This window comes from Phocoena phocoena, chromosome 17 (genome assembly GCF_963924675.1).
Source record: "Phocoena phocoena chromosome 17, mPhoPho1.1, whole genome shotgun sequence".
NCBI lineage: Eukaryota > Metazoa > Chordata > Mammalia > Artiodactyla > Phocoenidae > Phocoena > Phocoena phocoena.
Window position 1 is genome coordinate 11,789,496 of NC_089235.1, and position 13,355 is coordinate 11,802,850.

Sequence of the window (13,355 nt, forward strand, 5' to 3'; positions counted from 1 at the left end):
CTATAGCCGGTAATACCACATATATGTAACAAAACATACCTTTGCAGTGGGTTTATTTTATGTGTAGGCAGGAGATGGGAGCAACGCTCAGGTGTCTCCCCCTGGAGAATGGCAATAAGAAGACAATCCTCTGAATATCCAACAGTGAGAAACATGTAACAGGTCAGAGAAGGAGAAAGCAATCATACACTGGCAGATGGAGCCCAGGCAGGCTCAAGTGATGCAAGGCTGAAGGTCTGACATGTCTGCTGGATGTGCCAATCAAGAAGGCGTGGAGAAGCCGCTCCTGGCGGAGAATCTGTAGCCTCGTTCAGGGGAACCATGGTACGTCCCTGCAGCAGGTATGTCCCCGCAGGATGCGTGGGGCGACTTGCTTCCCTTGCTCAGAATCCACGCTCAAGCAACCGGCTGATCGTCACTTGGCTTCCCGAGAACGTCTGCCTAAAGGGAGAGAACGATTGATAGTTATATTTAACTATTAACGCTTTTAAAAAACATCAGTTTCTGTGAAACTGGTTAATGTGAGTTTGCTATGAGATACAGTTCTGCTTTCCATGTGCTGACATGCTAGGTGTGTGAGCTGGCAAGTTTCCTTATCAGACAGACACTGGATGCGTCAAATGTGCCAAGACGATACTCCTCGTATAAGTGGCCAACTGACCTTCCCCACATAGCCCTCGGACTTCTGCATCCAGCTGTCCAGTGTGGTGGCCACGAGCCACATGTGGAGACCGGGCACTTGAAACATGGCTGGTCCGAACCGAGACGTGCTGTAAGCATAAAAGACACGCCAGATTTCAAAGACTTTGTAACAGAAAAAAGAATGTAAAACATCTCAATAGTTTTTTATAATGACTACGTATTGAAATGATAAAATACTTTGGATATGTTGGAATAAATATTATTAAAATTCCAGCTGTTTCTTTTTCCTTTTTTTAAATGTGACTCCTCGGAAATTGACACTCACCGACTCGGCTCACACTGTATTTCTATCCGACATCACTCTTCTGTGCAAATAGTGACTATGTTTGAGTTCAAAGTTGACATGTATCCCTTCTAATGAAATGGACTTGGGAGGATCCAGGAGAGGCCCAGTGGTACCTTTCTTACGCTGATACCAAAAGTAGTATTAAGTGGCCATTTCCTATTACTTGACTTTTAAAAGGCCAATACGAGTAGTATTTTAGTACCTGCACAAAGGCCTGAGGTTCCCGCCGTGGAACAAAGGGCTGTGGAGTCAAGAGGCTGGGCTCAGAGCCGACTTCTCCCGGCTGTTGGGACTCTGTCCACTACATCCCGGCCTCAGCTTGCTCACCCGTGAGGTGCAGGCAGCACACGAGCCCGCAGGACTCTGCCTGCGCCCAGCTCTGCCTGAACAAATGTGTGGCGAGCGAATGCCGGAGACGAGAAGCGAATTCTTTGCTTCCCTAGTAATTTAGCGTCGTGGTTTCCAACGGACTGACTTATAGGTAAATATCAAAGATGAAAATGTGAAAAGATAGGTTTTTATTCGTCAAAAGTTAACAGCAACAGGCACGTATTAAAATGAGTATGGCAAAGCCTTTTACAAATGGCTTTACACTCAAGCTTTCTCCCAAGAAAATGACTGTTGCAACAAACTTGTAAACATAATTAATAAACAGTCCTTTACAGTAACAAGGGAAATACAATTGAACTAAAAGAAAGCACCGGTTTCTCTTAAAACTAGATTACAGGTTGTGCTTACTACACATAAAACATTTTAAAACAAATTACAAAAGTGGAATGTTATAAGTTTAAAATCAGTCCTTAGATTTTGTCCTAGAAAACATCTGTTCACATCAAAAGGCCCATCAAAGGGTAACGTTTCATCAAAGGGGGAGGGACAAGAAAACAATGCACTTTTTTCAAATCAAAACAAGAAGTTTGGTCACTTAGCTTTGTGCATAGTTTAAGGCATCTGGAGCGATCTGTTACAGCTGACCTCCCTTCCCCTCCCCACGTGTGGCTGCTCATTGCGTCACATTCTAAAATAATAAATAAAAGCTGATGTTCCCAATCCTTCCCACGTGGATAAATAGAACACATGCACAGTCACACATGCACGAGCGTGCCCCACACACACATCCGCACACACACAACATACCTCTCACTCCCTACGGCGAGAGGGACTTTAGTACCCTTGTTCTGAAGGACACACTTGCCCATCCCACTTTATTTCAGATTGGCAATACCCTGAGCTGATTACGGTGTTTTAAAACATTCCACCCTTTTCTTGCATGTGCAGGTCAAGTGTACATTAGTGAAAACAACATGCAACGTCTTCACTGCGGAATCATAATACAGCTAGGACACTGGGGTTCTGCCCCCCCCGCCCCAAATTAAAAACTAAGAGTTAAAAAAAATTGCATTGCCCAACAGCACTGGAGTGAAAGCTCGGCGGCGCTCTAGGATAAATGCTCTGTTTCCAGTGCACAAAGTAAAAGGATAGCAAATGGGAGGCTTTGGTGGCATCCAAAGAAGAAAGGCAAACCGGGGGAAAGGGCTGCAGTTTAGGTTTGATCTTTAAAATTCTTAGTGGTTCCTTCACAATCGTGCTCCAAGGCGGATTGAGAACCAGTATTTCAGAGTTGGTCTGTAAACATCGAGTCTGGCCAGAGGCGCAGAGGCTGGGCACTTCACATTTCCATTTTCTCCGAGAGAACTTAGTGGAAGGTACAGATACACACTGTTGCATCAGACGGGTTAAATTCCAAAGATTTCTGCTGAAGGCTTCGGTTCAAGTTTCATGATGCTTCGAGAAGCACGAGGGCCACCGCAAAACTTCCTGCAAAACTTTGTTATTCCCTTCGGTTCGCTCCCGCTGGGCTTTGCATATTCAAGGTTTCACACGAAAGCCAAATGCATATTGCTGTATGTTCGGGTCTTGTAATTAAAAAGTGGGTTCAAATGATCCAACAGAGGAAATCTTGGAAATAAATAATGCTGGCGTCATTCACTTCCCTCGGCAGTCAAGAGTAAAGTTCTCTCACCTCAAGACCCCATTCACATTTCTAACGAGCTCCAGAGGCAGTCTGCCCAATGACTTGGGGGGGCGTTTAGGATAACCGGTTCTCCTGAGGTAATAACTGTGAGTTCAGCTCCTCAAATGCAGCATCAGCGTCCTCGCTGCTGGACTGTTCTTGCTGCAGTCCCTTCCAGCTGGCTTTGTTCAGCCCCACGTGTCCGAGCATTGTCTGGGACAGCCTGGTGTTGGAGAACCGGGCCCATTCCGTGAACAGAGGCTCCACGAGATACGTCATAAAACCTGAGACAGTAAGAGAAAAGGTATTAGTGGATGTTCTGAAACTTTACAACGTCAAGGTAGTGTTTACTCTCTTAAGTCCTGTTCCAATATTACCTCTTATTTTTCAAAAGATGTGTGTGTAGATTTACATATCTTCTCTGAAGAATCTATTTAGGTACCTTACTGAAACCTGAAGTAAAGGTGAACTGACAAACACAGCCCACCTCTTCTGACGACTCCTCTCAGCTGCGTCAACCATATCCTATTTCAGCAAACCCGCGGCGGCCCTCTCAACCCTGAGGAGCAGGGCACAGTGTGCCCAAGGCTAAGGGGGTCCCCCCGGGGCTGTGGGTGACGAGGCCGGACTGAGGCGCGGCTGCCCTACCGTCCGGGCTGGTAATCGTCACACCTGGTCATGAGCACAGTGGGCCCGCTATGAATCTCAGCATTTATAAAGCCAAAACGCATGCCACAAAGTGTGAGTCTAGAACGAACAGAGATTAGTTTAGACGATTAGGAAAGTGAACATCAAAAGTGTACCAGGGGGCCTACTTTACAGACACTTCCTACAATTGATCTCCCTTGATTCAGTCAGAAAAGGAGAAGGAGTGGTCTCGGGCCTGTCTGCATCTCTGGGTTACACAGCACTCGAGCCCACATTACAGCTGACTTAAAACTACATAGTGTCTTACACAGGGCGAAAGAAGCCTCACCTTGACAATCAGATCACATCTATTAGGAGAAGCAAATAACATTGTCTTCCTAAACTTTTGATCAAGGACAGGAAAATGTACATTCAAATTCTATCACTGCTTGTTTAACAGTTTTAAAATTTTCTGCATCTCCAAAACCTTTTCTTTTCAGCAAAAGACCACATGGACCACAGACAACACAGGTTCCACTTAGCTAACAAAAAAAAATCTCACTGGAAATAAAGCACCCACTACTTTTAATTGGAAAAGTCATACACGGTCTGATGACTGAATTTTTTCAAGTGTAGAGATTATGGTATCTGAAGTAGTAATGATATTGGAAATAAGGCTTTCTTCCATTTCTTTTTTTTTTTAATTATTTATTTTTGGCTGCGTCGGGTCTTCGTTGCTGCGCGCGGGCTTTCTCTAGTTGAGGTGAGCGGGGGCTGCTCTTCGTTGCAGTGCACGGGCTTCTCACTGCGGTGGCTTCCCTTGTTGTGGAGCACGGGCTCTAGGTGCACGGGCTTCAGTAGTTATGGTACGCGGGCTTCAGAAGTTGTGGCTCACGGGCCCAGCCGCTCCGCGACATGTGGGATCTTCCCGGACCAGGGCTCCAGGGAAGTCCTCCATTTCTTTCTTTCATCTCTTCCATCCCCTCCACACATGTTAACTGAGAACCTTCTAGATGCCAGGCACTGCTCTGGGGTGGCCACGGATAAGCAGTGGACAAACAGACAAGATGTGCTCTCCACGAGTTACGTCTGGTGAGGAGAGAGAGGACACGGGAAAACGGCATCACTGCAGTCAGGGCAGAGCGGCTTCTGGCAGCCAAGCCACCCCCTCAGCCCCGGGTCAGGCTGAGCCAGCCGCCAGAGCCCTGTCTTTTCCAGGTGCCACAGCCAAGTCGTGAGCAGCCGGAGTGTTGCACCCAAATGCAGAACCTTATTACCGCAGGTTTCACGCGATCCATCTTCTTTGATTCTCCCACTGTCCCAGCTGGTTGAGAGCTGCATCCTGCTTCTCACATCCAACAAATCAGCTCTCACTTCCGGCTCTATGGTACCTAGGATTCTTTTAGGTCGTAAGTACCTGATAACAATGCACGGGCCGGGGCCGCGGACACAGCCAGGTGGCAGGACGCTACTCGTGAGCTGCTCATCCACCCGTGAACCCCCTTAACTGTCCCAGCCCATGCGCCTCTATCTCTTCTCCTCAGATACCACAGGGCGCTGCGTCAATGCCTCACCCTCACCCGGTACGTGACAGGACCTAGTGTTCCTACCAAAGAAGGAAACCGTGTTAATTAAACACGACTTCTACCTACTGACCGTATGCTGGCTCCGAGTACCTGCTGCTGTGCGCAGAGTTCATTCTAATCGTCCTGACTCACCCCAGGAAGAGGACCCCTGCAAGCCCCATTTTACCTAGGATTTGATGTCAGAAAGACCAACACCTGTTACCTGTATAAACTGGGCAAACTATGTGGAAAAGAACACCAGCAGTGCCCGTGTCCTAGGGTGCCGGGAGGGGTCAGCCCACATCAACTGCCACCGCCTTCTACCTTATCCCTGCCCCCCGGGGGACCGGGTCCACGACTGCCCAACGCTGACAAGGTCAGAAACGACAAGAACGGCTTAAGGGATCTAGCTTCTTGTCCCTTTTAAAACGTGCAGTTTTTTAAGCCTCATTCGCAACGTCTCTCACGAGTCAAGGCAGTAACGGGCTGAGGCACGAAGTCAGCTGGAGTGTGTGCCACAAGCCAAGCCCTGCTCTTCAACTCGGCCCCCTCTGCCCACGTTTCGTCTGCTCTTCCGCATCCGAAGGCTACGCCCTTGAGGACCAGGCCAGAGCAGACAGGCTTCTTGTCCCGTCATCCCCTGCCCTCCCGCCTCCCTCTCCCGCGCTCCTGGCCAGTCCCAGCTCCCGGGGGACTCGGCGTCCCCGCGCTGTCCCCGCGGGCCTGGGCCTCACTCTCCCGCATCTCTACTGCTCGCTCTGCGGCCAGATCGTTACTACCCACTGCCTCCCGCTGAGGATCCTCTGCAGCTGTGGTACGGTGTGAGAATTCTCTGTCTGATTTTCTGACCCTCCAGCACAGTCCGCTTTTCCGGGTATTAGCAATGCCACAGCATTGTGCTACCTTCCGAATTCCTAGAAACTTTCTCTCTCCGAAGTTTCTGGACACACTTCACTATTGTCAACCGAGTCCCGAGAGGTCCTGCTCAGTATCAGCCACCAAAATTACGCCCGTCCCTCCATATCCTTCTGAGTGACCCCCACTTGGCAATCCACCCGCCGCACCCCAAACCTGGCCCACCTTCCCTCGGCTCGTCTACGACAAGCTGCACGTTCTTGAATCACAGCCCCTTCATCGTGCTTTCTCTTACCGTCACAGTCCACTCAACAAGCAGTTCTCAAGTGGGCCCGCCCCGAGGGGCAGCGCTGGCCTTGGGGACACACACCCCTCCAAAGGCCAGGTCGGCACCTGGAGCTGTGACGACAGGCATCCAGCGCCTCAAGAGGGGTGATGGCTGCCCAGAGAGAGTGGAAGGTGGCTTCTGGGGGTGACATCTGAGGTGGACCCTCAAGGAAGAGGAGGCTATGAGGCAGACGGGGGGCCTGGCGAGGCACAGAGTGAAGGAGCCCCAGGGATTTGGGGAGCCCCAGGGAGTCCCGAGTTGCTGTAGGTAAACGAGGGGGAAGGTGTTGGGGAGAAGACGGAAGAGACAATTGGAGGCCAGGTTGCGAGGGGCCTGTGTGAGGTGCTGAAGAGTTAGCTTCAACCAGCAGGCAGCGGTGAGAGAAAAGCCGGCAGTCTTGGAAGCCGGTCTTCCCATGACCGTCAGGCCCAGCGGTCCCAGAATGACGCCAATGAGGCTCCCACATGGGAAAATGATGCATTCTTTCCAGTTCAGAACAGAAAGTTATTGCTACCTGCTCTGCTTTTGAGGAACTAAAATCAAATGAGAGTAAATTATAAGAGCCAAAAAAAAAGGAAAAACCAGAATAAAATTTCTTCAATTATTTAAAAATTAGAAATAAGCATAATTTTAATACTGATATTTCAGATGTACCTCTCTTCTTGGCAAACTTAAAATCAGTGGCATTTTAAAAACCAGTTATATCTCAGTATGCATAGTTACCAATCTGGATGTTGGCAATAGATTCGGTCTGACGATCACAAAGTGGACTCACACCCAGATGATACTTTTTCTCTATGTCTCCTAGAAATGGAAAAAAGAAAAAAAGAATTCTTAATGTGGAATATACCTATTGGTTAAATATATAATGAAAGTCTTCATCTTACCTGTAAATTCCTTAGGAATAATGTAACACAATCCTCATGAGAGGATGCCTTCTAAATTAGCTCTTTTAAAAAATTTTTTTTTGGCGGTACGCAGGCCTCTCACTGCTGTGGCCTCTCCCGTTGCGGAGCACAGGCTCTGGACGCGCAGGCTCAGCGGCCATGGCTCACGGGCCCAGCCGCTCCGCGGCATGTGGGATCCTCCCGGACCGGGGCACGAACCCGTGTCCCCTGCATCGGCAGGCGGACTCTCAACCACTGCACCACCAGGGAAGCCCTAAATTAGCTCTTTTTTAAACTTTAAGTTATTCATACATAGAAAAGGCTGCCAAGCCAACATCCTATTTTAAATGGAGAGGGTGGAAAACTTTTACTAGGTGTTATCCCAAGACTGTAATTCTGTCAGCATTTTAATTTAAAACTCAGATTTCTGAAAGGAAGGTGCATGGAACGAAGATCCTTGGTTCCTGGCTTTAAATCACAAAACATGTCTTACATGCTCATATGGCCACACCCTCCACACAAGACAAGGATGGAGCAAGGGCAGGAAAATCTTTCTGTACAGAAAACCTTCCAGCCGGCTCCACGTCTAATTCATAAATGCCTACACACACATCAGATCATTTCAAAAGAGAACTGCTGATTTTCAAAACAGATGCTCAATTTGTGCGTTACTGGTTATATGTACATCTACTGTGAATCGTCACTACAACTATCAGACACCTTCTGCTAGACTCTGCAATTGTCTGAGTTATTTTATTCATATGATGCTAAAAAATGAACTGAATAGACTATCACTCAATACTGTAACTTGCCTTGATGGAAGAACTCCTCTGTTACTTTTTCACTCCACTGCTTGCTTAATTCCCAGGTCCGACATGGGTTACAGATATCTGCACATTTCAAAGCCATCTAGCAAAAGCAAAATATGAAATGTGTCTTAAGAAAAAAGGTAAAATTTCAATTTTACTAAGCTTAATATACGCTAATAGTGGGGAAAAGAACACCTTAGAAAAGAAAAAGAAAACGTTGCAACAGGAAATTCGTTATCCTTTATACTGATCTTACGATACTATTAGTTGTAACAATCATTTTTGCAGAAACACTGAAAGCCTACTAAGCAAATTATACACGCTTGGTAATTCCGGAGAGGCAGGCATAGGACTGCACTAACCAGAAAGCTACAAAGGAATCAGCCACTTCTCTCTCATTTTTTAGATATGAGAACTTATTAAAATGAAATGCTTTCCCTCAGGATTTAACCACTCAGAAGACTACATGAGAATATTTCATTTTTATTCTAATAGTCATGTGATTTGCTCTAGAAATAGAATCTTTCCAAGCTCATTTTACCTGTAAAACCAAATGCCTATGCCTGATGTCTTCCAGACGTAAGTCACCTTTGTCCAGATGGGCCCTAAACAAGGACAGGTACTCGTTCTGCCGGCTGATGTCCGTGGCCAGTATCAGAGCGCCTATCTGAGCCTCCATCTGTTGTCTGGAATTAGAAAAACATAAAGAGAAATACAAGTCTTTCAACTTAATAGCTACTTCTTGATTATTTTTTCCTTAAGTCTTAATACTCAGAAAGCTTTACAGGGCCCTAAGATATTCTAACTGCCATTCAACTTTTAACCTACCAAAAAGATGGATTTAAAGAATGCATTTTAAAAACCTACTAAAATAATCAAAACTAAAACCAAGAGAGTTGGTAGGAAAATACCAATATGCAAACACTCCAAAAAGAATGCCTAAAGGTGGAATTATATGCCTAAGAAAGTCTATGTAAGATTGGCTGGGATGCAGTGAACAACTTTGGACTCTTTTTTGGTGCCTGAGATCTGAGAGGCAGGAGGAGGGTCAGATGGAGGAAGAACAGCCCATTCCCACGGACTTCTGCAGACTTTTGAAGATGTCTGACTAAAACCTGATGAAGTTCCACCAATTTAATAAAGTTTAGACTCAACTATGCTTTCAGGGCCAAATTCAAGAATTAATTATCCAAATTTTCTGGAAGGGAAAAGGTAACATGTTAATACAAATAACAAATACATTATATCATTTAAAAAACCGCCTCAAAAACAAATACCGTATGCTAATGCATGCATATGGAATCTAAAAAAAAACTGTACTGATGAACCTAGTGGCAGGGCAGGAATAAAAACGCAGACATAGAGAACGGACTTCAGCACACAGCTGGGGAAAGGGAAGTTGGGACGAAGTGAGAGAGTGGCATGGACATATATACACTCCCAAATGTAAAATAGATAGCTAGTGGGAAGCAGCCCCATAGCACAGGGAGATCAGCTCGATGCTTTGTGTGCACCTAGAGGGGTGGGATAGGGAGGGTGGGAGGGAGGCTCAAGAGGGAGGGGATATGGGGACAGATGTATACATACACCTGATGCACTTTGTTATACAACAGAAACTAACACACCATTGTAAAGCAATTATACTCCAATAAAGGCATTAAAAAAAAAACTGTTTCAAGTCAAATAAGAGAAATGTTTAAAAATTCCTTCTGTTTCAATGGGCCATCACAAACATTATCTTTGTATAATGATCAGTAAAGAGCAGTCAATAGATTAAAAGGCTCTAAAGATGGTTTTCTGGAGACCCTAGTCCGCCATCTTCTTGGTCTGCCGACTTTCCGAATAAAGTCGTATTCCTTGCTTCAAAAAAATATAAAATAAAAAAATAAAAGGCTCACAGTATTGAACAGTAAATAAAACAAACCCTAAGCAAACATAAAAGAATGCTATTATGCAGTATTCCTTATTTTCAGTTTTTATTTGTATTAAGATATGAGAATTCAACAGGGTTAATCATCAAATGCAAAACATGATAGAAAGGGAATAATGAAGCCAACAATTTAATCTGCCTTAGTTAAGAAAAAGAGAACTTATATATACAAACACCGTGTGGTTTAAGCAGTTTTTATATTTGTACTATGACAAGAAACAATTTTACTTACCAGAAGTACTGTCATAACTCCAAATGGTATCCACGAACACAGATTTAAAAAAATAAGAAGTCCAGCTTTTTTCTCACGGACATTACCAAAAACATTTTTGTTTTTTTATGAAGTTGTTTTAAATTGTGAAAGGGAGAAAGGAAAGAACAATGACAGTAACTTAGATCTTGATACCCAAATGTATTTTTATGTCTCACCTTTTTTCTAGAAGTAGGTGGTTTATATCCACTGACGTGGTTTTCCTAAGTGCACCTTCTCTTGGTGAGGCATCATTAAAAGCTTCAGTTTGTGGACCAATGACATGAGATTTTGTTGACCACCACCATCATTATCGTATTGGGCTCATTTACATTAACGCTTTTTATTAGCCTTTCAAATGGCCTGCTCAACATCAAATGATATTTTCTAAAAAAAATGTGGTATTTTCTGTTCTTTCAATTCGTTATTTTATCCTGTAACTCTAGCAGTGACTCTAGGACTATGCCGTTGAGGATACAAAGCATTCTTTTCACGTCTTACCGGTTTTGAAAACTTCCTGGAACAGATTTTAATGAATCTATTTCTTATACAGATTGTTTACTTTCTGTCCAATTTACCTTTACAGCTAGAACTTACGGTTTTATTCAAAAGAGCATAAAATGGAAATATGTAATACCATTTACATAAATAAGCAGTAAACCATGACTGAGCCACTGTGTATTTGGAGTGGATTTTATAGTATCTATGTGTGATCCTTCATAAAAATTCACTGAAAAAAAATTACTACTGACTGTATTTCAGAACAGGTTTAAATTATTAAAATTTTGATGTAAATTTGTAAAGTAAGATAATTTACCCAAAAATTGTGGAACACCTGAATATAACAACATAATTTTAAAAACTTTATACGGTTGTGCTTGCAACTGAATTTCTATAGTTCATAACTAATTAATTTTGTCTTAATCCAACCTACCTGCTTTCTAATGGCATATGGGAGAATAAGCCGGATTCTCTCAATAAACCCACTGCAGATCTCCAGTGGTGATTTTCCAGTACTGAGGTATTCTACAAAAAGAAAAGGGCATCTCTGAGTAAATGGTAAGCCTTTTTCTGAACATAAAGAATTATTTGTAAGTAATATTAATCTGATTAAAATCTGAACATTCATTGAGAATTTATTTACTCCTTTCACTTCTTTAAACATGACACATTTTCTAGAATGCAAGAATATTAAATCTTGAGGATAAAATTGCACTAACCTTGTATAAAGTTGCCAAGTAATGGTTAGTTTTAATAAGGAAGGGTTGATTGACACCTGGATGATCCAGATCATGAGTGGCAGCTGCAATTAAGCTCAGCAAGACGTCCCAAGGAGTTACAGAATTGGCAAGCTGGAGTGCGGCAAGGAATAGCTGATTACAGACATGCTTGAGACACGCTCTGCGCCGTTACAGTAGCTGCTCTAAATTAGCCTCGACTGAGCGTCGGCGGTCTCCTCCCGCCATGTTTCTCAGGCCGCTCATCCAGGCCACGGAGTGCCTGCCAGCGGCTGGTCTCCTCACGACCCTGGCGGCAGGTGTGGTATAACGGTGTCCCTGCCCACGTGGAGTTCGCGGATGCAGCTCATCCTTCACTGGAAACTAGCATCATTAAGATGACAGCTAAAGTATAAACCACCTTGCTGAGAAATAAGAGTTTTCAAACAACAAACAGAGATTTGAGTATTTCTGTTACTGTAGTCAGAGAAGGCCTATGAGGTTTTAAAAACATTTTTATCATGGTGAGAACACTTAAGGTGAGATCTACCCTTTTAACAGATGTTTAAGTGTACAATACTGTAAACCTATGACTAAGCGTGTGCGTTTATCAATAAACTGGTTACTGGGTTTCAACCAAGAATCCAAATCCAAGGTTACTTCTGAGGTCCCAAATGTTGAAGGAAGCTACTGAGTAATCACGGAGCGGAAGTTTACGTCAAGTTGGTAATGAAATCCTCTCCCCATGGATGGACAGTTCAGCACAGCATACACAGTGTATTCAGCTCAGGAAAAGCCATCCTGTACACTAGCCATTGTAATTTTCCTCTCAACAGTCATTTATCATTCTTGGTAAAATAATCACAATAAATAAGCTTATTTACCTGACTGAAGTTTTCAACGACAAAAAACACTCACCTGGAGTGTGTCGCACCTGCTTTTCATGAACCGCCTCTCGCTTCCCGGCAAGCCCAGCTCCACCAGCGCCTCCCCAGCCCACCTCCGTTCTCCGCCTGCAGCCCAGCCCTCGCCCAGCCCCAGCCCACACACGACTGACTGCGTTCCTGCCACACTAACACCGCCAGAGCGCAGCGTGCGCCTGTTCAGCTTCACACTGGGGCAGTGCTCTCTACACGTGTAGGGTCCTGTGCCCTAACAGCAGAAAAGTATTCTGAGCGTAGGCCACCCGTATAGGTATACTTACTTACAGATTACAACACAGAGCCAACCCATACTGCACGTGATAAAACACGGATGAAAACCGAAGTTATCAAATATGAGATAAAAAAATTTTTGATTCAAATTCTAGTATATTCTTTCTAAGCCAGAATGGATTTTTTTTCCATCCCCTGCGCCAAGTTCATCTTGGTCTGAAAACAACCACTGTCGGAGGGCCTGAATCCATTAAAATAGTGTAAGCTGTTTGAGGGCAGAGAATGTAAATTATTTATTTTTGTATTACCTGTAAATGGTATATAGAGAAACTCAATGAATGGGTAGAAGATGCTGAAGACAATTATTTCCTCTTTAGGATACGCAAAAGCATTAAAAAAAAATAAAAGATTTTAAAAGTGCTGCTTGGACTTCCCTGGTGGCACAGTGGTTACTAATCCACCTGCCAATGCAGGGGACACGGGTTCGAGCCCTGGTCCGGGAAGATCCCACATGTCGCGAAGCAACTAAAGCCCCGTGCGCCACAACTACTGAGCCTGTGCTCTAGAGCCCGTGAGCCACAATTACTGAGCCCATGAGCCACAACTACTGAAGCCTGCGCGCCTAGAGCCCGTGCTCCGCAACGAGAAGCCACCGCAATGAGAAGCCTGCACACCACAACGAAGAGTAGCCCCGGCTCGCTGCAACTAGAGGAAGCCTGCGCGTAGCAGCA

The 13,355-nt window shown here is 44.7% G+C and overlaps 1 protein-coding gene across 2 annotated transcripts in view; it reads right to left on the bottom strand.

The window, feature by feature from the left end:
• Window positions 1-3,077: 3,077 nt before the first annotated feature.
• PDE7A (phosphodiesterase 7A) overlaps window positions 3,078-13,355 on the bottom strand; it is a 112,730-nt gene continuing 102,452 nt past the window's right edge. For both annotated transcript variants that reach the window (XM_065895200.1, XM_065895201.1), the window contains exons 8-13: window positions 11,474-11,605; window positions 11,188-11,279; window positions 8,615-8,759; window positions 8,077-8,173; window positions 7,101-7,181; window positions 3,078-3,286 (exon numbers count right to left, since the gene is read on the bottom strand). In XM_065895200.1, coding sequence (XP_065751272.1) covers window positions 3,078-3,286; window positions 7,101-7,181; window positions 8,077-8,173; window positions 8,615-8,759; window positions 11,188-11,279; window positions 11,474-11,605 — 756 coding nt within the window. The remainder of the gene's footprint in view (window positions 3,287-7,100; window positions 7,182-8,076; window positions 8,174-8,614; window positions 8,760-11,187; window positions 11,280-11,473; window positions 11,606-13,355) is intronic.